Source organism: Hippoglossus hippoglossus, chromosome 11 (assembly GCF_009819705.1).
Source record: "Hippoglossus hippoglossus isolate fHipHip1 chromosome 11, fHipHip1.pri, whole genome shotgun sequence".
NCBI lineage: Eukaryota > Metazoa > Chordata > Actinopteri > Pleuronectiformes > Pleuronectidae > Hippoglossus > Hippoglossus hippoglossus.
In genome coordinates, this window is record NC_047161.1 from 5,719,284 (window position 1) to 5,741,555 (window position 22,272).

Genomic DNA, 22,272 nt, shown 5'->3' on the forward strand with positions numbered 1-22,272 from the left:
CTGTGTACTTCTACACTGTGTCACTGCTCATTTTACTTATCAGTTTTTATATTTCCACCAAGACAAATTAGTATGAGTACAACTTGATGACCTCTAAATATGTTGAAGCCAACAGGTTGATGTTGAATTTACCAAAAGCCAATAAGACCACTAAGCATTCAACTACTTTTTATATTTCAAAGTTTAAAAAGTATGCAATGTATTTTTAGTAACTGTACTCTATAGCTAGTTACAATTTATACAGGTAGTAATCAATGACTCATACTTTGTATCAAATATGTTACATGTCTGGTATTCTGTTACTTCCCCACCACTGAAAACTTATAACATTAAATAATCAGTTCCTCGGTGGCAGTAAGTAGATCTTGGAACGATGGATCAACATTTATCTTTAAAATACTGCAACTAATTCTCAAAAGAAGCTAAAGCAGCAAATATTTTGACAGTTAATGGTCATGGATCAAACATAAATTTGTAATTTCTACCCACAATCTGTAAATACCTTCTTTTTCCTCACGTTCATGGTAATACATTAAAAATAGTTGTGTTTTGGACGGATTTACGGACAAAACAAGTGTTTTCAGATTTTTGAAAATTAAATTTTAGACTTCGGCACCTCCCAAGTCCTATTTTGAGGAAAGTGACGTCAGTGCTATTTCAGGAGCCGCTGATCAGCCGCTACCAGCTACATCCAATTTATGTTTAATTCAGGGATTTGCTGAGCGTGTGGCGAGCAGCTTTTCAAACTGTGTGTACAAGTACAACGCTTCACGAGGTTCTACTCGAAAGATCAACACCACCCGACCAATTTTCACGCACATGCAAAGTGGCTGCGTCTGAATCCCCCCCCCCCCCCCCCCCACCCCCCCCCCCCCCCCCCCCCCCACCACCACCAGCAGGACCAGCAGCAGCTTCCCTCAACACACTGAGGATTACGTCACTTTCTGCACAAACTGCTGCAGACTCCAGAGCGACCATCTTCATTCAGAGGCTACTGCTGCCATCTAGTGGTTAACTCTGTCTTCACCATGTGACAGCACAGCACGGTCTAATCAACCGACACTTCTGAGGAGGAGGAGACAACAATAAACAACTGACACAAGTTTTTCATTGAAGTGTATATTTAACGATGACTGAACAGAACAACAATGTAAAAATGTAAACTTTGAAGGTGAGCAGAGAAGCGGGGGGGGGGGGGGGGGGGGGGGGGACTGCATCAAACAAAAGAACGGTGTCTGGGACAGACGGCACTGAGCTACTAAGAAATGAGCAAACTTAGTAGAGGAAAGAACTGTTCCACCGTTACTTGTTCTAAAAAGAAAAACAACAAAAAACAAATCAGAAGGTAAGAGGGCGACAAACTGTACATCACATTAAGGCTTAGTCTCAACTTCTTCTCCTCTCCACAAATGAGAAATCAAAAAGAGCCTAAAAGCCGAAAAACGTGACACAGTTCCAGGCTTTGTGCGAACAGGAGGAAACGACGCGGCACCGAGCTGAAGGTCTGACGCCTGAAACGGTGGCGTTCAGTTTCCGAGAAGATCAAAAGCAAAGAGAACAAAGTGATGGAGACAAGTTTTTTTTTGTTTTTTGTTTTTAAGTAGAAGAAAAAAACAAAAAAACAAGGAACAGGTGAAAGTAATAAAGTCACTGTTTGATGTGTTAGTCGTTTGATGTGTCACTTGATAAAGAAAATAAAAAGGTAGCTGAAGCGTGCACGTACAGAAACTCCTCTCGTGTTTAACCAACATAAAGAACAGTGCAGCGCCCGATCAGAGGTCAGAGGTCACTGCTGATCGGAGCCATGTCCCAACCCCAGTCTGTTCATCCACAGATCCAATGACTTATCGATTAACAGAAGTAAAACAATTATTTATTAAATCATCATTTTTAAAGCAAATTCTAAGATATTAACCTACATTTGTTTGAGTTTTTGGACAGAAACAGAAAAACATTCACAATATTGTCAAACCTGGATTTTTGAAAATGAAATAAGTGATTTGCAGCTCTACTGTTTACTAATATTACAAAGAATGGACCAAGTAAAGAATTATTTCTAAAGTATTATCATAGAGCAGATTTAAGGGTTTAAAAAAACCAAAAACATTTTGAATCTCGTATCTGTTCTAGAGCTGAAACCATGATAAAGACAGGTAAAGGGCCATTCCACCATTTTACACATGAGACAAAGTGATATCAATTTGAAAAACATAAGAGAAGTTAAGTCAGGAAATCTCAGTCGCTGCAAAATCCCAGTATTGTTTTTACTGTCAATCATTGGAGTCACGATTTCGGCAAAAAAAGCCAAATGTAGATTTCTGTATTTCCAACTTTTCAAATGTGAAGATTTTATATTTTTAGGTTTTGTATTATTCGTTTTCCTATTTTTTTTTGTTATTTTTCAACATTTTAAACACAACAAAGTTAATCGAATCATCAAGAAACAAATTGGCAGATGAACAATAATCAAAACGCCTTGTTAGAGACGTATTTGAGAACTGCTGTTAATTCTGCAGAGAACTTAAAACTACATCTAGAAAGTTATTTAATTATAAATCATTTTAATCATTAAAGCATCAACAAATACTTGTTTCCGCTTCATACATGTGAGAACTTGCTGCTTTCCTGTTCAATATCAGGATCAATTATCGTAGTTTCTTTTTAAACCGTTTAGCAGCAAGACGAGATGTTTCAATGCATCACACCAGGCTTCTTTTTTTTTTTTACTTTACAGGCAAAAGAAGTCATTGATTAACAGTTGGTTCTAATGATTAGTGACATGTTTTGAGAACAGCAGCCGGACTTGAAGGATTCGCCTGTAGTGTGGAATTGGGACACAGCTCTATCCTAAAGTTTCAGACAGTGATGGAAGTTCTTGCCTCTTTTCTTTTTTCTGCCGTCAGTGTCTGTGAACGAACTCCACCTCTTCACCGGCTCGCGGCTGAAGCAGTCGAACGAAACGTTAACGAGGGCGACGGTTACAAATTAACGAGGTTGACGATGACCAGGGATGAGGCACTAGGCTTCGCTCGCTGAACTGCAGAGCTCCCTCCGCCTAATTTATTAGCACTACTTTTTACACACAGTCGCGCGCGTCCGTCTTTAAAACCCTAGCAGCAGAAATATACAATCTACGCAATTCATGAAAAACAGGGGGGGGGGGGGAACGTTGTAAAAATTCACATTCATTCTTTTCAACAAAATCTCGAGCCCCTCTGTACAAGAATTATTGCATTCACTGTTCTATTTGCTGTCATACAAAAAAAAATAATAAACTCCGAAAAGAATCACAGAATGTAATTAAGAGAAAAACTGCATATTTAAAAATCACCACAATAATCCAATATATTATCATCCTTTTAGACATTTTCTTTACATCACATATTTACACATTCGGCCAATTTTTTTGTCTTAAGAATTAGTTGAAAAATAAAGGTCAGGGAGCCAAGCAGACAGAAAGGAGATGATGAAGATGAAGAAGATGATGATGATGATGATAAAAAGGTTAATATTACAGATGAGCTGTGCCTAGACGGTAACGTTCCTCCATACCGCATACTGTCCTCTGTACACGTGTCAGGAACAAAGTCCTCAGCTTTCACTCCCGCACTTCCACATTCTCAGCAAGAAGTTCACATGTGCCTCGGAGCAAGGTCGATGGGTCTTTGGTGCAAATGTTCCTAAGTCTTCTTTCGTTTCCCCTTCACCCCCGAACCCCCAACTGATAAGCAATCGATTAACGTACCACGAAAAAAAAATTAACAGACGCCAAAAAAAACACGTAGAGCAGCCCAATACCTTACCAAACATTCAAGTACAAAAGAAAAAATCAACAGCAGAAAAAACTAAAACAGGAGGGAGGAGAAAAACAAAAACAAAAAAAAGCAAGACAGCAGTCCTCGGGAAAAAACGGACAATAGTTCTGGTGCTAGCCAGACGTTTACACTTCAACTTCCTCAACACACAGGGACGCCCTAATGAGAAGCTCTTGAGACCAAGTGCCACAGAAACGGCCCCCCCGTGTTCTTCTTCATTGGTTGTTAGAGGTTTCTTCGCATTTGTTTGTTTGTTTGTTTTCCTAGAAGAGTTCGTCATCGTCGTCATTATTTTTTCTGTAGCTTCTTGCCTTTCCTCAGGGCGAGCTTGTTCTTGATGTGTCCTCGCTTCCTCTTGGCCGTCTGGTCGGAGACAGAAGAGGAAATATATATCGAAAAAATATCTCAACAAAATATTCTGGAACCAAAACAGCTTTGATACAGAATCCAGGAGAAACCACTGCACATGAATCACTGGGTATCAAACTGAACTTTTTTCCTACGACCTAATGATTCGGATGAATGATTAATACTGGTTTTAAAAAACACGATGCAACTTTTTAACCTTAAAACAGCAGCTTCACAGGGATCATGAGTAATATCCTCTGTTCAGTTGTGTGGGACGACGCAGTGTTTTCTCTAAATGAAATGTACTTTGACCAATAATGTCACAATGATGTAGTTTTTAGTACAAAAAAATAATAATAATAATCCTGTTAAAGCTGGGAGACATAATGAACCACCCACACGCTGTGAGGCGACATGAATCACGGAAATATCCCCGGTACCTTTTTGGACGTGTACTTCTGTTTGGGCACGACGCTGCGGAGCTTGTGGTCCAGCGGCTCTCGGTTGTCCAGGTTCTTCACCTTGTAGATTCTGACCAGCCAGTGCTCCGAGGTGAACGCCTCCTCCAGGTGCTTGAACTTGATGTCCTTGTTGCCGATCTCAGCGTTACGCGTCCGGTCGAAGCCGGGTGGCGTCCGGAAGTCCAGCTGGGAAACGGAGAAGGTTGATATCTGAAGTTAGACTTAAATTCACGTCTAAGATCTTTTGAAAAAGAAACATGAAAAGACATGAATGCGAGATGATACCTGATCCATGATCACGCTGACTTAAGGTCATGATTAATTAAATGATTCTGTCTTGAAACTGGATGAGCAGCAGAACGGATTAATGGATTTACCAATTAAAAATAATTCACTATTTTTGAACTGCAATGATGAGTCAACGAATGCCAGAGTCTGTCAAAAGAAAATTACTCTTCATCATAAACTAATCTTGCTCGTGTCATTTACAGCAAATTGAAAACAAAATGATCTTTTTTCAGTCGCGTAGAGCAGGAGCTGAAAATATCTTTTGAGCTTCAGATCAATGTAGAGATAAAATAAAACAGCAGGCGAGAAAATATCCAAGTCTTTAAAATCTAAGACTTCTTAATACCTTATAAAGCTTTTCACTGAGGAATATGAAGCTTTTAAAGACTTTAATAGCCGCAGATGCACAGTAATGGCTTGGAATTCCAGGAAACAACACTTTTTACTGAGAGTTAGACGAGAAGTTAACTGGGAGGAGCTGGAAAACCTTAGCTTTTTAAAAATAAAAACCGGTTTAAAAGAGAAAAACTGTTTTATAGAACTTAAATAAGCATCATCTACGTTTCACTTGGGTTGAGCCACTTTCACCCACTCTTTCCTAATATTCTGCTCCAAAAGCCTTTGACGTCTCCTCCAGTGTCTCCTACTGTTAAAATGTCCTTCTCACATTTGATGCGCCCTCATCACCTCTATTCTTCTTCTATTCCTCCTCCAGTCTCCTCCCCATGTTTCTATCTACAGTATTTCCTGTGAGGGTTCAAGCTGCTTCAGAGGACACAGACCATGAAATGTTAAGTTTATTATTAGCCACCGAAGGTTATTCTCTTGACAAAGATATTGCTTTTCACACTCTCTATTTAAATGCTTAGAGAAGGAGATAGATGTGCCGGTTTCTGGGAGCGATTATCGATTCTATTCATTATAATCTCTCTACTCTGGACTATATTACACATTTTCTCTATTATCCTCTATTCTCCACTTGCCTCTAAACAGCTTCCTCAACCATCCTCTACCCACCACTCTTCTTATTGTCCTCATAGCCTTTATTTCCCCTCGTCACACCGTTTCCATGAAGCTAATCTACTCCCCTGATGCTAACTCTCTTTCCTCCCTCGATGGACTCACTCCCCTCCCATCCTCCGTGTCTCTACCCTGAATCATGGCTGTGAGCTGCACAGAGCGTTGCCTGTCTGTCTGCAGATGGCGGCTGCATTGATTCTCCCATCTCAGCCGAGCCGCTGGCCGGGCCACATCTACGGGGGGGGGAGGGGAAGCAAGCACCTGGCAGGAAGGATCCCTCTTATCTCTGCGCTCCTACCTGCCAGAAGTAGCCGTGGCACATTTCAAAGCTTCTGCCAATCCTTCATATTCCTCCTCCATCCCTTTCTTTCCTCCAACTCGCCACTCTCTGAACCTCAGGAAATCCCAGAGGCATCTCCTTAAATCCTGCTCTGCTCCCCTGTCAGCCACCTCTGCTTTTAAGACACAGTAGCAAGAGGTTCGACACCTCTGGTGGCAGCGGCTGCTCATTCCTTTCTGATCCCAGCACAGACCTGGAACTTATTGTTTGTACCTGTAGTCAGTGGAGAGTTTCTCTGAAGCTCTGACTTTACCCGACAGAGGTGGAAGAAGGATCAAACGCATGGTTTCAGTGATGAGTCTGTGTTCCTCACCTGCATCTCACCGAACCGATAATAGGACATCTTGTACATGAGGCAGTTGAGTAGGGTTGGTGATCCGGCCTTGTCCACCCTGAACTCGCCCTGTGGGGTGAAGTAGTCGCTCTCCTGAAGAAGACGAGGAGGGAGAGTGAGGTCCAGACAATGAGGAGATGGATATGATGATGGTATGGGTTAGGGAGGTGGGGGGAGTTATCACACAAGCTGCTTTCAGACATGCACTGAAGTCTGGACATTTTTTCCACAGGGGCTGTATGTCAGATACCAAATGTCCAAGTCGGCTGCCCGGGACATTTTCAGAAATTTTTCCTGTCAACCCCCAAAGTAAAATGTCCGATTGAGCCCACAAGAGAATACAACAGTAAAATGTCTGGAAAGGTTACAGTGAGAGAGTCCTGCACCCCCCCGCCTGAATGTTCTGGACATTTTCCTGCTGCGTTCTTCATGTGTGAAAGAGGACATGTCTGAAAGCAGCTACTAATTGATGGGTCAAATTAATAATGTTCACATACACATAAATATGACAATTATCACATTGAATGCTACACAATGGCATGTACAGTAGATCTCTGCAATAACTACTGACTGCATTCTTCAATCAGTGTTTGTGTGTAGGAATAGTTGATTTGTGAACTTTAAAAAGGTGCTAGTTTGTGTTTTTTAAACTTTGGATTTGAAGGACGTTGATCTCAAAGGTGGATGTTCCACTGGTAACTCCAAGTCAATGATTACATATAATGAATATGTCATAACTGGCTAAACAGAGTCTCGTCTAAGCTACAAACATGTGTAAACATCAGTCTGGCCCCGAAGCAACATGTGAAGCCTGAAGAATATTGATTTCACAGTGTTTACCACATGATTTCCTGCAGAACGTCTCACACTTACCCTGATGTCCTTTGGGTGCTCGCCCTCCGCTATCCTCACCATCCACAGGAACTTGTTTATGTCGTCGCCCGAGTATCCGATCACTCCTCCGAAGATGATCAGCACGTAGTCCACATCGAGCGACCTCATGATTTTATAGGCCGCGGTCTCATTGGATGACATGGCTTTCCCCACCTACAAACGAAAAAACAAGTCATACTTCCATAGGGGTTTCCTCCATTTCACCAAACAGTGCTTTAAATGCAGCAGAGGTATAAAAAAAAAAAACGGGAATCATTAAACAGAGATCCATCATAGACGCTGAGGAGACGACAGATGAAAAGAGAAGAAAGCTAGAGGGCTTTCACAGAGTTAACGAAAAGACAAATCATTCCTCCATGTTTGGCAGCAGGGTGAGAAATAAAAAAAAAATCTATCAAAACTGCAGAACCTGACAGCAATTAACTTACATCCCCCTACAGTGTAAAGTCAACAGGAAAAAGTTTAAACAAACAAGATTATCTGGCTTGTTGGCAAGAGCACTTTTATACATTGTGGTAATTACATTAAAAAAAAAAAATCAGTGAAGAGCCTGAATCAGGAGAGAGAAACAGGAAGCGAGCGTAGAGATGAGGGCGAGAAAGAGAGTATGATAAAGACTGAACAGGGCTCACCAGGGCTATATGACTGTTGTTCCAAGTGTTATTATCTACGAGCGTGGTCCGGTTGGCCATGCCTGCGATCTGGTAACCGTAGTCCCACCACGACATGACCCGCGCGTGCTCGTCCGTGTTCTGTCTCAACCAGTAGTAAGCCTCCCTGAAGTCGTCCAGGATGTTGCGCGTCCTAACAAGGAAAACATGGTTGACAGGTAACGGTGTTGACACGCTGCGGAGGCTATTAATATTTCAGACTGAGACTTTCAATAAACAAGGGCAGCAACTGTTGGAGATAGAGCATCCATGCGTAGTAATATTAATAAAAAGAAGACCTCACACTTTTAAACCCTTGTGTCCTCAATTTACCTTGAGCGGCAGCAGCAAGATATGAAGCCAGACATCTAATTAACAGTAGGTATGGTAATCGCACCGCATCTGTGTGTCCGCGAGTGTGTGTGTGTATAAGAAAGAGCAACTGCCAGTGTATTGCTGTGTGAATTCGAGTCTAGCATTTAGTCTTGGCCTTCGATATTCCCCCCTAATGCTTAAAGAGAATAATTACGCCTGTAAAGGAGCTCAGAGAGAATAATATATCAGCTTTCAGTAAATTCAGCGATGGTCCGCAGACATTCTCTTCTCTGTGACCTAGAAACTCTAAGTTAAGCAATCATCTTGAAGCTTATAGGTGCACTTACCAATATTTCCACAAAACCTCTTACTATGAAATATACATGAACTCCCTCTCTATTCTGCTGCACTGTGTTTCTGCATGCAAACACACAGACACACACACGGGCTAATTTGCACACGAGGTGGAGCACTCCATCCGCCTGCATTATGACCCATTACTCAGGGCTCTGCTCCACTCTTTGCAGTTATTTAAAAATCCATTTACACGTTACAATGCAGGTGCGTGTGTGTGTGTGTGTGTGTGTGTGTGTGTGTGTGTGTGTGTGTGTGTGTGTGTGTGTCTGTACCCGTCGTGGTTATAGGAGGCGAGCACCACGCTGGGGCTGGAGTAGGCGTTGCTGGTGACCCAGGTGCAGTGGACGGCGAACATCATCAGCAGCATCAGCATCAACATGGTCACGATGGACTTGATGTTTGGACCCAAACCCTCCTCAGCTTTCTCCTGCTCTGACACATGTTTGCGCACCTTTCCGGCCTGCAGGGGGAGACAAACACTCTCGTAAAGGAGGGGAAAGCCTGACACATTCCAGAATTATGAATTAATGTGTGTGATAAATTATTGAAATGAATTATTGAATGAAGTAATTGTATCTTAGCGTATCCTCAAGCTTTATATCTGAAGACACATCTGTGGGGATTATGAGATGAACCCTGTGATTATTTAATATTATTTTAGAGCAGCTGCAGAGAAATGCTGGTGAGACGATGATTTGCACAATATGAATGTGCTTCTTTCACATTCTCCTCCAACTACTTTCACTGACACTGAAACGAGGGCTAATCATGTGCAATGACAGACGTTAGTTAACATAACGACATCTGAATTCTGTCAATGTGAGAAACAACCAAACGCTGAGATCACTTGTGTTGGGCTGAATTACAAACATAACTCATTACATCAACATAAAAGTAACTGGGCTACAAGAAACTTACATTTTCAATGTGAACCTTAAAATCAAATATTTTTCAGGTGTTCAGTTTTTACAGAAAATCCAGTGAGCCTCTAAAAGATGTTTTTTTTTTTTGCTTGAGAAGAAAACAAACACTTGTGGAGATCACAGCTGACTTGCTATGTCAAACTGTTCTTTGTATTTATTTTTCCTTCAAAAATAAATTCTGTTTCTTTCATCTTGAAGAAAAAACATTTCTTTTCTACAGAGCTGTTCTGTTTATAAGCCCAGTTTGTTTCTATCCGATTGGCACGTCTCTGTTTTACTTATCAGTTTATTTAAAATGCGCAGGCAGCAAGTATTAAAATAAGGCGAAGACTTCAAGTATATCCAAAGTGCATCACTGCCCATTTTTCTGCCAGTGCAGGGCAGCGAGGATGTGTAACAACCAGACTCAGCATAAAACACATCACAATCATACTGAAGTCTTCATGTTCAAAAACTAAACATGTCATTTTCACAGAACGTCTCACGCAGCTTTGGATGAAAGGTGTGAAATTATGTAATTATGACACAAACTGGAATAGAGGGAAAACACACAGCTCAACTGTGATTACACCAATCAGCTCAAAATTGACCAAAGGGAAACTGCTAAAATCGTGGTGGCTGATTCACAGTTGAATGGCAGTTTATCAAAAGTGGTGGTGGGGGGGTGAGGAGAGGAGCTGACAAATCCAAATCCCAGTATGTGCTATAAAAGAGGTTAACAACAGTAACTGGGAAAAACATCTCAGCTACTGCTGTTTTATGATACTTTTTTAATCATCTTGTTTTTCTAGCCTTCTACTTGGCAGGTTAAAGTGTCCTGACAATTTGACCTGAAAAGGTGTTTCAATAACTTGTACCACTGTAGACTTATGCATTATTCTGCCTTCACCTTGTCATAGAGATTCCCAGAATTCCTCTTGTCGTCTTCGTCGCTGCTGTCTTCGGCGGGGGGCTTCTCCCTCTTTGTGTCGTCTCCCATGTAATGCTCGAAGACGCTGGAGAACGCCACCGCCGACAGCATGCACACCACCGGGGTCAGCGTCAGCATTAGACGCACCATCACACCGGCAAAATACACGGCGCTGATGGCGTACAGGGCCACTGGAACGGAGAAGGAGGGAGATAATGAGAGAGAGAAAATAAAACAGACAGGTCAGAAGAGGAGGAGGATGGTGTGAAATGTAGAGATAAGAGAAAAAAAGAGATAGACATGAACAGGAGAAATTTAGTTGTTAAAGTAACGCTGCATAATCAGTCTGTGTTAGCTGTGTTCAAAACTCTCCATGGAGACAGAGCTGGTCTCTCTCCGTCCTTGAGAAGCGTCGACCCGGCTCAACAGGTGCACGGCTAATCGATAGCTGTAATTGGCTGATTAAGTCTGAGGGAGAAACAAGCAGCCGAAGGACTGTGTTTCTCGGAGCTTCTCTGCCCTTGATCCGGGCCGTCATGTGGCTGCTAAGTTGTTTTCTCTTGTTGTTTTCTTGTGCAGTTTAAATGATAAGAGCTCATCACACAGGAGACAGAGAAGAAACGGGTACAGGTGGGAATCTGTTCTGATCTGGACATGTTTTATGTTTAGAGACTGTTTATAAAGATGGAGGACATATCCACTCATGAGTGAAGCCAAGCGCTTCAAATGCCCCCTGATGGATTCTTTAATCTTAGGTAGTTCTTATCACACTAGTGTATGTGTTTGGTTTTCATTTGATGCATCATTATACACAGTCTATGGTTTATACACTGTTTACAAATCAGGCACGTTCATCACTGTTTAGTGTTAATAAAGCAGATAAACGACAGTAATAGCAGAACAATTAGTGAGTAATGAACTGTTCTTGTTACACAGAAATGATGAATGACAGAAGAGAGTTGTGATGCAGGAAGAGCTGTTTGAGGATCACATTCAGAAAGTTAGGTGGCTGACGGCTGGAGGGATATGAACTATGAATCAGCAGAAAAAATGTCAAGGTAGGTGAGAAAGGGAACTTCTCGACCACTTCTTTGATAAAACGCTAAACGCGCAAACCTTTTGTTCATAAAACACTTGAGGAAGGAAGCTGCTTTTTCTCTCATATATTTATGATAAAACAGTCCAATCAAAGAGTAAAATTCTGCGATGTGTGATGCTAACAGCTGGAGGAAGTTACAAATTATGCTGATGTGAAACCTCAACACAATTATTTCTCTCTCTTGGATGAATTCAACGACTGAACTGAAACGCTTTCACAACTGTAACCGCTGACTCCGGCCTCTGTTCCAACTGCAGCTGAGGCTCATGGTAAATGGACTGTATTTAATGGACTGTAGTTATGTAGCACTTTTCTAGTCCCATCGACCACCCAAAGCTCTTTCCAATACAAGTCACCCATTCACACACATTCATACTTCTATATATAGCTTTTATTCTCCCAGACACACTCATACACCCTCAATTTGGGGTTCAGCATCTTGCCCAAGGGCACCTATGCATGTACACTCAAGGAGCTAGAGATCGAACCACAGACCTGAAAGTACTTTTGGGTAATGTAGTACTTCTGGGTACGCACCAAGCTGCAGATCATCCTCTACTGAGCACAACTATCTGTACAAAATTGCATGGCAGTACATCCAACAGTTGTTGAAATATAAAATAATTCTGGTACCGGCGGCTCTTTGCACCTTAGAACTCTGTGCCACAGGAAAAATTAAGGTTTTGAAGCTTGGGGGTAAAATAAATATAGAGCTGGGAAATTAGATTAAAGGTTTCCTACCAAACACCCGTTCATCATTGATGTTCTTGATGCAGAACCAGAGGCCTGCTGGGAAGGTGCACACCAGGATGTGAAGGTCAAAGAAGAAGGAGACCCACGTCGTCGGCTGGTGCTCCGACACAGACGCTATGATGGGGATGTGGATCTTGGCATAGCTGGAGATATGAAGGAGGGAGGGAGGGAGAGGGGGTGAGGGGGGAGAGACAGACAGATGCAATTCATGTTGGGTTTAGCGCATTGGGAGTGTCGAGACAAATTATACAATAGATCCTCCCGATTAACTCCAGAATTATGAGCAGCAAAATAGATAATTCAGCTCCCCTAGCATGCTTCTGGTAAAATATGAAGACATTTAGCTCTGCTGATGAGTACGGTTCTTTGTTTTGCTTTTTAGTTTCTGATCTGCCTCTTCCCTCTTTATTCATTATGTGCTTTTACACAGCAGTTTCTATATGATTCTACATTTTTCTCTCTTAAGTGTTTTGTGATTACAGCCGGGAAAGAAAACACAAAGCACATTAACAAATTAGTATAGGTCTCCAAAGGAAAGAGGGAAAAAAACAAAAACACATTCTAATCTGCTTGAGTCAGCAAACGTCAGAAGAATTGATGATGTGCGGATATACCACACATGTTGCAGTGCACTCTACTGAGCACCGGACAGCACAGAGCCCGTGTTGTGCTGTCCTTGCATGTAGGATTGTGCAGACGGGGTTTAGAGCCGTCTTGGAAAACAAACGCATGCATTCGATTGAACAAGTGTATCCATCGATAGTGAGAGCGTGAAGGTCAGCGCAGCTTACCCCGTGTCCCAGAGAGAGTAGAAACGACCGCTCCAAGGAGCAATGTATCCTAGAGAAGGAAAACACAATCAGTAAAGCAAAATGTTAACTTCTCCACTTAAAAGCTTTCCACTTGAGCTGTGGTAAACAAGAGCTGTTGATACGTGTGCAGGAAGTTTGTTTAACTGAGTGAAGTAAAGAGACAAGTGAGCTAAAGGTCAGTTACATAAAAATGCATTAAAACAACCCTAAAACTACTTCATTTTGTTTGTTACAACAAAGTTTAATTATTGTTATACGGCAAATTCAACCCAACTGTGCAGCTTTGAATGAATAAAACACTATTTGACCTAAAGAGCAGAAGAAATGTGAGGCAGAAATTGCCTGAGGATAATACAACAGATATCTACAGTACAAGTCTTACTGTTTACCGCTGGAAACTAAACTGGAATATAAACTTTATATCTGCTTATCTAAAGCACCAGAGCTTTCTGAGGAAGTAAACTCATTCATCATGTTAAAGAAAACTTTCAGTGAGGAACAGTGAATGTAAACTTTTGTTTCGTTAGAAGACGGCTTTAACAATCAACTTAAATGACCACTCTGCAGTTTCAGACCCTCCCGGTAAAAATAAAGCCCGAAGCTAATCTGCTTCATCAGGACTGTGTGGATGTGGTTTGATCCAATGACAGCACTGGCATATACACAAACAACCCCTTCATCTACCATCACATTAGAACTGAAATGATGCAAAGCTCTGATTGGCGCGTGCACACATTCTTTATACTAAGAACTTGACGGAGAAAATCGGTTTCCAGAACGTTCATGTGTTCAGTGACAAAGCTGTGAGACGCTGGACGGTGCCAACTGAGGTTCAAAACCAAGGCAACACTCAGAAGAGGCTCCGTCAGCGCTGGAAATATATTCTATTGATGATACCTAATTAATGCAATTGACTTGTTTATAAATGTAACTAAAACCGTTTAAGCTGCAAATGAGAGCGCACAGGGCATTTATGTGCACATACATATGTCTTACTTTGGTTTAGCTTTGATCTGGAATACATTTTAGCTGTGAACTGTTGCCTTGAGGCTCACAGACGCACACGCATGTACACAAACAACACAACAGGCTTGGCTCCATATTTCAAAATTCCTCCAACATATAGAACTGTATCATGTCATTGTGAAAATTACATTTAATCCCGATGATGTCGTAATGAACAGCGTAAGAAAAAAGAGCACTAACGTAATTTACAGAGCACTGAACCAGGGCGGGCGCGAAAATGAAGTTTAAAAGCAGCAAACGTGCGATGGAGATATTTTTCGAGAGGTGATTTAAAGGAGGACACTTGATTCAACCAATCAATACTTGGCTCCGTGTTCACAATACAGAGGAAACCAACCCGCCATTTTCATCTTTATGAAATGAAAACGTCTGTCAGACGGACGAGGGCAGGACATGCAGAGCTTTGCTGCAAAACTGGCTCATCACCAAGCATTGACTGCCTGCACCCCTCCCCTCCGCCCCCACTCCGTTCAGATGGCTGACAGATAGCAACGTTTTCAGGCCGGGCCAGTCGAAGCCAGTATCCCCAACAGACCAGTCGTCTGCATCAGACAGGAGCGGCCAGTCACTTCTGAAACAGGCGGGCGACCAATCTGAGGACGCCGATATATCACTGCAGATGTAATGTGCCACCATTCCTTCTACTGTGTGGCTGCAGTGTAAACTGGATTGACATAAAGTCAGATTATGGTTTAAGGCGAGTAAATAATCTGCTACCTAGATCACAGCGAGAAAACCAATATGTGATGTCAGGTAAGAACAGTCACATACTTTATTAAGGCTCATTACACAGCAGGAACACTACCTAAGGGGATAAGTGAGTGTCCTTTCTACGCAATAAACTCTATTAGGTTTCTTGGGACCAGTCTGAGCTAATACACCACTAGATGAGAGAAGTAAAGCCAGTGAGATGCTGCGGAGAGGATTTAGAAATAGTTTCTGTTGGGGAATTTGTGCACTAAACTCTCTGTCTCTCGGTGCTTTTATAATAAGATTGAACTCCGTGTATTTCTTTTAAGTAGTTCAAGATGCCGCATTGGTCCTCCTGGATCTAAACACTTCAGCAGACATACAATTAATAAATAGCAAGGAGGCAACACTTTGCCTGAAACCTCCAGCCCCCCCACTGTGAACCCAAACCCAGACAGAGCTGAAATAAAAGGCAGAGCTGGGGAAAAAACTGGAGGAAAACATTAACCGGGACAAAGATCAAGCAGCTGGCTGTGCACACCAGGGTTCAACGAGGCCAGTCAAAAACTAAAACTACACAAGTTCACAAAAAGTCACTGGATAATAGAGCACGATCCTCCACCAATGTTCAACGCATCAGTTTAGATATGTTTATCATTTGCCTTCTGGGCAATTTTTTGACAATCCATGCGCCGATTAGCAGCCCACTATAGCAGGGGACTGGAGGTCAGGGCATGATGGGATAGTGCATTAACCACATAAATAAACACTCAAATGAAATCGGCTAAAACGGCTAAAATCCCAGATCTGGATCACCATCAAAATTCAAGTCAACTGATCCCTGAACAAAAGGCCATTTGCTCACCAACCCTCAGAGGATATTTCCACTTTTGGCTGTTTGTCTGGTTCATAGCACCATATGTAAATTTGACAAATTTATTTCATTCTAGGAGTGTTACACACAGACTCCGACTATTTCCAAGATCTTGAAGTGATGACTACATTTTTCTTGCTTCGTCTGATCAACGGTTTAAAACCATAGACCAAAGAATTGAATATTCACTCTGTTTTTATAGCATCAAACAACTAATTAAAACCAAACTTTCCTGTAAAATTAACACTTGCATCTCAAATGACAGAAACCATCTTTGAGAAAAACTGATTTGACCTGTATTGTGATTTTTAGTTTGGTCCCCCTTCCATTAACAAGGAGGAGATGGGATTTATGACCTATACTGCAGCCAGCCACCAGGTGGAGATAAACATGCTTTGGCTTGACTTTTAGGCAGCCATCTTGTCCTCCATCTTAAATAAAGTCTGTGGTTTAAAAGACATTTAATTTACCTCGAAAACTAACAGAAGAGAAAACAACCAAATGTGAGTAAATGTTTAGAATTTTCACCTAATAATTGACTGAAATAAGTAATTGATTACAATTCAAATAGATTTTCAGATAATCAACAAATCAAGTATTAATGGCAATTACTTCAAAAGATAAAACACAATTCACTAAATGAAATGGTCTTTACATGAGTGCAAAACTGTTTCTACATGTGAGCAGGACATACAGACCTGTGTACGTGAGATAGATCACAGTGAGGAAGACCACACCGGCAGCCAGAGAGACTCCGAGGAAGAACAGCGTCTGGAACTCCTGTTTGGTAAGCCTGTCCTTCAGGTACTGCAGGAAGGCATAGGCTTGCAGAAGTGCGAACACACCTGAGAGAAAGCCACAGGGAGGAGCAGAAAGAATGAGCAGACATAAAAAAAGTGAATCTCGCATTGAATATCTGACAAGGGCCTGATTCATCCTGCCTCCTGCAGGGAACAAACTGGGTTTAAGGTGGTGGAGAAGTGCCACTGTCAGTTCGGCAGAATCTCAGACAAAGCAAATCGCAATAGCCCCTTTGGCTGCTCATCCAGATGTGAAAGACAAATACTGGGAGGACAATACATTTCAAATTCAAGAAACAGATCTGTGTAAATAAGCCCATCTCTTTCCCTCGCCTTGTCTTACTTGTCGCAGCTCCTTCGGTCACGCTCCCCCCCGTTTCTCTGCTCTGTCACGTTTTCTCCAGTGAGTTGTTTTTTGTTTGTCTGGTGAATTCAACATAAAAAAAATTGAGAAGAGGCCTGGTTTCCCCCCCGTTTCGTCACCTCCCATCCTTTAACAAACCTTGTGTGAAATAGCCTTACTCCTCCTCTGGCCCACAACCACCCCGAGCAGGTCTCACCCACTTCTAAGGTGACGCTCCTGAACGTCTCCTGGAGAGGCGCCACTGGGGCTCACACTCTTGTCACTCTCTGCCCGCCTGCCTCAGAGGATGATATCACAGCGTTACCGACAGGTCCACGGCGCTGTCACTCTCTTCCCGTCCCCCACTGAGCTCCCTGAATGCCACCACCAGATGTTCTGAGCAGCTGCTACCCCGGTGACATGAAAAAACACACTTGCTCTTTGAGCGATAGGCAGAGATGATTTTTGGTGGTGCATTCTTCAAAGCCTCTCAGGATGTTGTTTGTGCAGCCGACACCCAGGAAAACCGGGACACTTCAACATACGCGTGCTGCGGTGTAAAGAGAATTCTCAAAAAAGATGTCAACGACGGCACCCTCCCAATCTGGATGTATACGAACACGAGATCTGTGCACGTAAATGCACACATCCATGCTGTCAGGCAGCAGATGGGCCGTCTCTGGAGGCGAAGATGAAGCTTTAATCAGGTACCAACATGCCAAAACTAAAAAGTACTTTATGCTAAACACCTATATGGGTGACACGCGAAGCTGCTTACTTATTTCTACTTGGTTAATGTATTCCAGGCAGGTCCTGTTGTGTTCCTCTACAGACAAAGCATGACTAACGCAATCAGAGCAGACGGATTCAAGTCCCGCTGCAGCCAACTAATCTCAAGTGTGTATCCACGCTGCTGTAAGGTGCTTGGGATAACAAGCAAGTGGCTTATGGAAAGTCACACCTTTAATACATGAACTGCTGCAGTCAGCCTGAACCTTCTCCCCGGAGCTTTGTGTTTCACATTTGTTAGTGTTTCCTGTTTTTGGGGTCAGTCGTACGTTGTGTAACAAGCTCTACACACACACACACACACACACAACACTGTCCCAGTTTCACCCATTAAATTGATATAACTGAAGCTGCTTATTAAGACATTTAAAATACAACATTAGCATAATTCATCATATATAACATATTCATAGCATCACTTCATGATGATGTTTTTATTAGGCTACACATGGTGTTAATTTGCTGACTCTCATTGCTAATCACAATTTTCTGCTGTTAATTTAGCATTTTCTAATTTTGTGAAATGTTAAATAAGGGCTTTAAAGTAAGTTCACTGGGTTTTCTGCCTCCCTCTATTATTAGTCATTCTCTATGCATTATTTAACCTGTGCTAAATAAGAGTTAATATGCAGTTTGTATATATGCAGGTAGGTGCTTGGCAGGAGGCGTGCAGTGAGAAACCAAGTTGATGAGAGTGAACCAAGACAGTAAAGTTTGCCATAAAACCAAACTAATGAGTTGAAAGACACTAAAACACTCGGCAGAGCTGAGGGAAACTGCTGAGTCAAGTTATAGTTTCACTTACCGGCAGCAGCCATGTGCTCGCTTGTCCTGATTGGTTGGAAGCCGACGAAAGGGATCTGCATCGACAGTACGAGACCCACGATGTAGAAAGTGCTGTACGCTGTGAAGAGAAAAGGACAAACCAGACCAGACAAGAAATCAATTAATCAAACTATCCAATTCACCACTGAAAATCCTCTCCACCACTCAAGTTCTGGTTCCACTGAGGGAGTAAATCGACCTCAAACCTGGTGTTTAAAGTCGACTGACTTTCACTGTGGCACCTCAGAGGGAGTAAATACAAAATACCTAATTCAATGACATTTAATGAGAGTTGGCTTGGCGCAGTGTGGCGGTGAAGTCTGGAGTGACACAACGGCGCTGAGAACATTTGAACTCGCACCTTCGTAGCATCTGCGAATGAAACCGATTCACAGATGCAGCAGCTAAATTAAGATCTCATACTCTTCCTGAAGAGTATGCCTCTATTTTGATTTAGTTGTGACCGCCCTCAGCGATCTCTTCCTCACATCTGCTATTGACTCAAGACAGAGCGAGATGAATAGTGAAGGAACATCGACTCCGAGGCATTTTTTATTACTTTTTCTCCTTTTGTATGTTCCCGTGCTGCAGCCGAGAGACACCTGGCTCTGAAAAGAAGAGCTGAAAGATGAAGCGAGGAGGGAAGGTGAGGAGCACGGAAAGCGCTTGAAGACCTAATATCTGTTCCGCCGACAGAACATGTCTACAAATATATTTCTCCGGCTCTCATTTGCTACCTAAAGGTGCAAAGGGGTTGCTGGATGATGCTCAGGCTGCAGATATCCTTGAGGAACAGTGAAGGGAGAAGGAAATTTTCCACTTCGTCTGACAGCCTGTATCACCAAGTAGAATCTCACTGTTGAAGAACCGATGCAGCAGAGGTAGGTTACTTTGAAGAGGCCATAATTCGTTTTCAAAGCTCTCAAAAGACTGAGTAAAACATATAATCATATGTAAATGATACTTGACATGGTATCATTTATCTTGACCAGAGCAGCAGCACCTGCTGCGAGCTCAATGCTAAGCAGTGTGGATGGTGGAAGGATTGAGCTCGAGTTACGCTGGAGCAGCCACGTGTTCCGAGTGACCAGGATGTTCAGTGGAATAACAGAGCCTATCCACTTCACCAGCGCTCGGTGTCTGGTTGTGAACAAAATGAGGATCAGGTAGCAGGTGGCTGCATTTACTGTTAAGTGGTGTGTGGGTGTGTGGCTGTCTGCACTGTCAATGATGGAATGCTTATGGAAGTGAGAGATGAGCACAAGCATGACTGAGCATTTGAGCTCGTTTCAGGGTCAAATGCATGGGGAACAATGATGGGAGACGCACGGGAAAGGACAAGCAGGTTGTCTGCTTATTGCATTCACTGCTATTCTAATGGGAGAAGATCCGAAAACACTTTTCCATTTCAGATAGTGTATGTGGGGGAGTTTTAAACATCATGTTGAACACTAAAAGTGATTGCCTGGTTTAATTGCCTGTGCTCGTGTGCCCCTTACCGATGTAGACTCTTTTGCTGTAGCGTTGCATCAGCAGCAGCACAAACACGTGCAGAGGAATCAGGTTGATAATAAACACGTAGCCTCCCCATGCCGACACCTGGAACACACACAAAAACACACACTGGTAAACATACTGTCACTGTTCTTCATTTGTTTCAGATTCTTGGGTTTGTTTTTTTCTGAATTAAATGAGCCAACCCTGTCTAGTGGAGGCTTTCCTCCAACAAATTAGCTCAGCAGGAAATGTGCTCAGGTCTGCCCCCGTGAAGGGAGCTATTCAAAAAGGTCCAGTGGAGACACACAGCACATTCATCGTCAAAGGAAAACTATACTTCTACAATTTTTTAAAGCAAAACTGCAAGACCAAATATTTATTTGTGTTAGTAAATTTCTCCTGTTTCTCAAACTGAAAACAGGAATAATTTAGAAACAAAATGGAAAAATACCTGTCACAAAAAGAGGGTTTACAGGGTTATCATGAAAACAGCAACAATAACACAATTTATTTGAGCATCAAACGCAAACAAGCGTTTTATTGTTCAAAGGTTTCTGTGGAAAGGACAGATACAAAAACCTGTTTATTCACGTGCGATCACATGACACAATTAGTGTTGCTTGTGGATTCACTGCTGTTTGCAGTCTTCTACTACTACAGAGTCAGCTTCGACAATCAATTTTTAACCTCTGGCAACACTGAATGTTTCATGCAATGAAGCTGTCAGACAATTCTCATTTAGCCCCTTAAACAGTCCTAAAATGACTAGAGGATCAATTAATTACCATTTCTATTGCTAATTAGCCCGCTGATTATTTTCCCAATTATCAATTGTTTAGACTTTGAAATAACATCAGTCACGTTTTATTGCAAAAGCAGAAAACCCCCACATTTGAGAAGTATGAGCTACAAAAACTAAATAGGTGCAAAATACATGTATAACAATGATTTAACTCATTTGTATCATTTAGATTACACGATTAGACACAAGCAGCTAAGTGATATAGAGTACATAGATATTATCTATCAAAACTAGGCAAAGATATATGTTCTGTAAAATGTGAGATGCACAAAAACCTTAAAAGCTCCACTCAAATTTAGCCAAACTGCTTTTGAGGTCCACACATCTACCACCTAAAACCGTCCATGATTAGTTTTCAGTTGACTGCAACTTGAAACAATGAGAGCACCAGACTGAAAGGTAGAGGGGCATGGAGAAGGAGTAAAAGAAGAGTAAAAGAAACCAGAAAAAAATAAGGTGTTAAGAAAGATAAAAGGGAAAGAAAAGAGTGAGTACTAGAGTAAAAAAAGAGAAGGTTAACAGCAAAGGAAAAATGAATTTAGCAAGAATAAAAAGGGAGTGAAGACAACAGCTTGTCAGTAACGCCTCCATTTCACCTGCTGAGTGCAATGATCAGTCTACACTTCCGGTATCACAGGAAAACCAAGAACATCCTGTCTAATTGATAAACACATTAATGCGCTACATTAACGCAAGAAAAAAAACTCCTAAATAAGTTCCTTGCTAAATGTTTAGGTACAATTATGTTCTGGCAGCCATCTGCATCTGTTCTTCCAGATGGTGACTGTCAGTCAGTATCATGCGAACCATAATTTGAATGAATACCAGAGATGACTTTAATTTAAGACTCATTTTGGAACAGAGGCGGCGGAAAGAGTCTCTGCTGCTGACTGGCTGAGAACGTATTAACAAGACGAGGTCAAAACCTAGTGCATGGCTCCGCCTCTTTGCCACTCCGAGAAAACACAGGAAGGTGAGTGTCTCTGTCACAGGGAAATACTGCCGCCAGTGAGTCTATCTAACAAATTGCTGGATTTGTCACTCGAAAAAATGTCTCGAAAGGTTCTGAAAAGTCAGTAAATCAAGCTGCAAAAGTGCAAAGTTGGCAACACCTGCCTGTGAACACTGTTCTGATGATGCAATACAAACTGTCGGTGCCAATTTACTTCGAAGGAACAAAGACTTGAAAATCCCAGTGAAGGAGGTCACCAGCAGCACAGATTGACCAAACAAACTAATCTACTTCAAACCTACAAGATGATAAGAGAAGGACTAAAGATAGTGGAGTTACCCATTGGCTTATAACC

At 42.0% G+C, this 22,272-nt stretch overlaps 1 protein-coding gene and 1 long non-coding RNA gene across 2 annotated transcripts in view; one reads left to right on the plus strand and one right to left on the minus strand.

The window, feature by feature from the left end:
* The first annotated feature begins 1,076 nt into the window (after positions 1-1,076).
* Positions 1,077-3,276, plus strand: LOC117770127. The gene is made up of 2 exons (XR_004615350.1): positions 1,077-2,042; positions 2,074-3,276. It is a non-coding gene; the product is annotated as an uncharacterized LOC117770127 (long non-coding RNA).
* The window catches only part of stt3b (STT3 oligosaccharyltransferase complex catalytic subunit B), a 65,704-nt gene continuing 45,793 nt past the window's right edge, over positions 2,362-22,272 (minus strand). The window contains exons 5-16 of the mRNA XM_034599169.1: positions 20,166-20,265; positions 18,647-18,745; positions 16,608-16,754; positions 13,299-13,347; positions 12,496-12,650; positions 10,635-10,846; positions 9,095-9,282; positions 8,133-8,304; positions 7,480-7,653; positions 6,586-6,699; positions 4,604-4,810; positions 2,362-4,178 (exon numbers count right to left, since the gene is read on the minus strand). Of these exons, the coding sequence (XP_034455060.1) occupies positions 4,104-4,178; positions 4,604-4,810; positions 6,586-6,699; positions 7,480-7,653; positions 8,133-8,304; positions 9,095-9,282; positions 10,635-10,846; positions 12,496-12,650; positions 13,299-13,347; positions 16,608-16,754; positions 18,647-18,745; positions 20,166-20,265 (1,692 nt within the window). The 3' untranslated portion in view covers positions 2,362-4,103. The remainder of the gene's footprint in view (positions 4,179-4,603; positions 4,811-6,585; positions 6,700-7,479; positions 7,654-8,132; positions 8,305-9,094; positions 9,283-10,634; positions 10,847-12,495; positions 12,651-13,298; positions 13,348-16,607; positions 16,755-18,646; positions 18,746-20,165; positions 20,266-22,272) is intronic.